Genomic DNA, 3,298 nt, shown 5'->3' on the forward strand with positions numbered 1-3,298 from the left:
AAGAATTTGAATCATGGTTATTGAATGAGGTTTTCCAGATAACGAAGATGAGGACTAGTGTTACTCACCTTGAGAGTAACAGAGAAATGGACAGTAAGCTGCACCACTGGTTTCATACTTTGAATCTTAGTCTGTGAAAACCAGCACAACTGAGAAGACACCTTTTGTCATCTTTGCATACAGCAGTAATTGCCATTCAATATTCTTTACTTCCCCTATGAGATTATTTTTTGATTCCATAAACTCATGCTTCCCTTGATCTGATGTTCTACACAAGTGGGAGACACAGCACCATCTTATATCTGTAACCTGAGGACAACATTCCAGAAGATGGAGGAGCAGATGAGACAGACGCAAGCATACCAGGCACAAGGTACCAGGGAAAAGGGGACCAGGGACCTGAAGGGAAGGTTAGGTTGTAAAATTCATTTTGTTGTAACTTGGAAGTGCCCAGGGCAGGCAATCATTCAACAGAGAGTCTAGTTCCCAGATACACTGGAATTGGAAGCAGATCAGGAGGCAGCTTCTTCTAAAGAAGGTGTATGGGGGGAATAGGGCTGAGTCTCCTACTGTCTAGTACAGCAAGGAGACACCCCCTTCCTCTCCACCCCTTCACCTTCAAAATGGTGCAGGGAACAGTTAATGGGGTAGGGGGATGACAGCAATCCTCTACCAGGTGGTACATATTACAATAGGAAGGGTGACCTATGCTGGACGATTTGTTGCCAGATAGTTCCCAGACGTGTTACTTAAGTTATGGTCTAATTAACCAACATTCCTTGTGTCTTATCTTTCTTCTCATAATGTCCAGGACAATCCAAATATGAAACCATTTCTTGCCTGTCAGGAGGGCTGGGACATCTCTGGGGTCATGTGATGGGATTTAAAAAATTTCTCCTTTCAGATGGCACTTGATAATCTGCAGAATCCTCACCAATACCTGCTTCAGTTTGGGATTAATTAGAATCAGGATAAGGGAGTGCCCTGAAGGATAAGCAGCAAGGACCATGGAAGTGATTATAGGTGTCCAGGTGCTATCAGTCAAACAAGTAGGTAATGCGAGCACAATCACAGCTACAAAATAGAAAATATAGAGAATAAGGCAAGAGATCAGAGCTTTAATGGCACTTACATGGGCCTCTGTACTGGGGTCCCAGAAGCTGGTTCTATTGCGCTGCATGTTCCTGGTGTGTCTCCACAGAGAGGAAATTAACAGGATGGATGTTGTCAAAAATATGATAAAAGGAATGAAAGATGCTGCACCGTACAGAAGGTTGAAGTAAAAGTATGAAACATCCCAGGTTTTATCTTCCACAGTGCTGTTACTGAAAAGATCCCCTGTTGAGGTGCAAAGGTGAAAGCTGTACTCACCCCAGATCAATGGGACAGAGGTAACAAAGGAGACCAGCAGTGACCACAGGAGCAGCTTGGGGACCATCACAGAGATTGTCTGCTTCATTTGAAGGAAGAAGGGCTGGTTGCAGATGGTGATCTTCACACAGTAGAATATGCTGAGACAGGCAGTGAACCAGAGACCAACAGTGTTTGCAAAGAACCACAGGAAGCTGAGAGATATCTGTACTTGATTCAAATAAAATGTCCCAGGAGCAAAGATGTGGATGAAGAGATGTACTATAAATATCCCCTGCAAGAGAATTCTGGACATGGCTAAACAGGTCAGGATCATGTCACATGAAAATAGTTTTCTGCTTTTGACCCAGTCAATGCAATAAATGACTGCAATAAATCCATTTCCAAACATCCCTATGAAGATCTCCGTCAATAAAATGATTAGGCCGATGATATAAAATGGAATAAACATCTTTCTTCTCACAATCACCACGACCTGCTTGTGGAGTTAAAGGAGAAATTTCCCAAGGAGAACAGGTGTCACCAAAGCAAAAGCTTACTGGCATCTGTCTAACACACATTCCTTCTGCTTTTTATTGGAGAGCAGGAAAGCATCTGGAAATGGGATTGTAGTTGCTTTCATGTCTTGATCTGGAGGATGCAAATCTTGGAAGGATTCCATTACAGGGTTTACAATTAACTCACTTGTGATATTTGCATTTTACACAGTTCTCAGTACTGATCAGTAGCTTCATTTTACCTCTCATTTTCATCTTTTATCCTGTCATCTGTAGGCATTTTAGAGCAAGGTAAATGTGGCTATAATAAGACAGAACTCTATGGAGACAGATCCATCCCATAATCTGGAGTGAAAAAAAAAGTTTGGGGGCATCCATAGAGGTGAAGGGTAGGTACAATGGAGAAAGAGAGAGAGAGATGGTCCATGGTGGAGATGGAAGAAGCGGGAGAGGGAAATAGGTGATGCCTCTGAAGGAAGAGAAAGATATGGATGTTGTGGAAAGGAAACTAAAAATTGAGTGAAGGTGAAGGATGAAACAACAAAAAAATAGCTGTTCTTTTTTCCATAAAAAAGAGCAACCATATAATTTCAGTTTTTGAAATTTTGACTTTTAGATTTAGGAGTGAAAGTAGTGTCTTCATGAGAGAACATAGTGCATGTATCTCCCTCGACCAGCTGCAGCAACTCTGAGAACAAACTGGTTACTATCTCTGCACATTGCAGGATTCTCAAAAATGAAGAAGTGCCTGCTCCTTTCAGACAACTCTAGCAAAATGTAATAGAAAATGAAGAAAAAAATCATGTGAAAGTTTATCCAATTAGAAATAGTTAGAAAATTATATCCCTGAAATAGAATGCTCAAAAGAACGTGGAAGGGATATGATTCTTTATTCAATTCTATAGAATTTAGACCAATTTCCCTAGAACTCTGTTAAATTCTAATAGAAACCTATCGCTTTCTTCTTAATTAAATTCAATGGGCTAGCTTGTGGCATTTATTCAACAACCCTGTGTAGGTGGCAGTGTGAAACCACTCTACCCAGGTGGCGTATAGTGAGATTTTGCCTCAGGTAGGACAAGCTCTACTGGAACTTCTGTAAGCCTATGAAGAGTGTGAAACTGTCAAGTAGAACAGACCAATTATAACGTCTGATGAAGAGAGGCTGTGCCACGACTCTGCCCATCTCTACCCCCTTTATGGTGTTCTGTGCCCTGGAGAAGAGCAGGAGTAAACAGGTTTTGCTACTATGGAAGACAATTGCATAGCCGCATAAATAGTGGTTGTAGAGGTTTCATGCCTACCTCTCCATTCCTACATGCTCATGCAAGGGCCAGCTACACTGTGACCCCATGTGTTTTTCATGAGGGGCATAACAGGTGCAGCTGTGCAGATAACAGGAAATCCATTCTGCAGCTGATTTGGACATT

At 41.7% G+C, this 3,298-nt stretch overlaps 1 protein-coding gene across 1 annotated transcript; it reads right to left on the reverse strand.

The window, feature by feature from the left end:
• Nucleotides 1–883: 883 nt before the first annotated feature.
• Nucleotides 884–1,822, reverse strand: LOC123350621 (taste receptor type 2 member 8-like). Its single transcript, XM_044989311.1, has one exon. It carries the CDS (start codon nt 1,820–1,822, stop codon nt 884–886), a length of 939 nt encoding a protein of 312 aa, XP_044845246.1.
• Nucleotides 1,823–3,298: the final 1,476 nt, after the last annotated feature.

Source organism: Mauremys mutica, chromosome 1, assembly GCF_020497125.1.
Source record: "Mauremys mutica isolate MM-2020 ecotype Southern chromosome 1, ASM2049712v1, whole genome shotgun sequence".
In the NCBI taxonomy this organism is placed as follows: Eukaryota; Metazoa; Chordata; order Testudines; family Geoemydidae; genus Mauremys; species Mauremys mutica.

Bases quoted from the DNA above. Each gene is read 5' to 3' on its own strand.
- LOC123350621 (XM_044989311.1), bottom strand. From the start codon at position 1,822: ATGTTTATTCCATTTTATATCATCGGCCTAATCATTTTATTGACGGAG.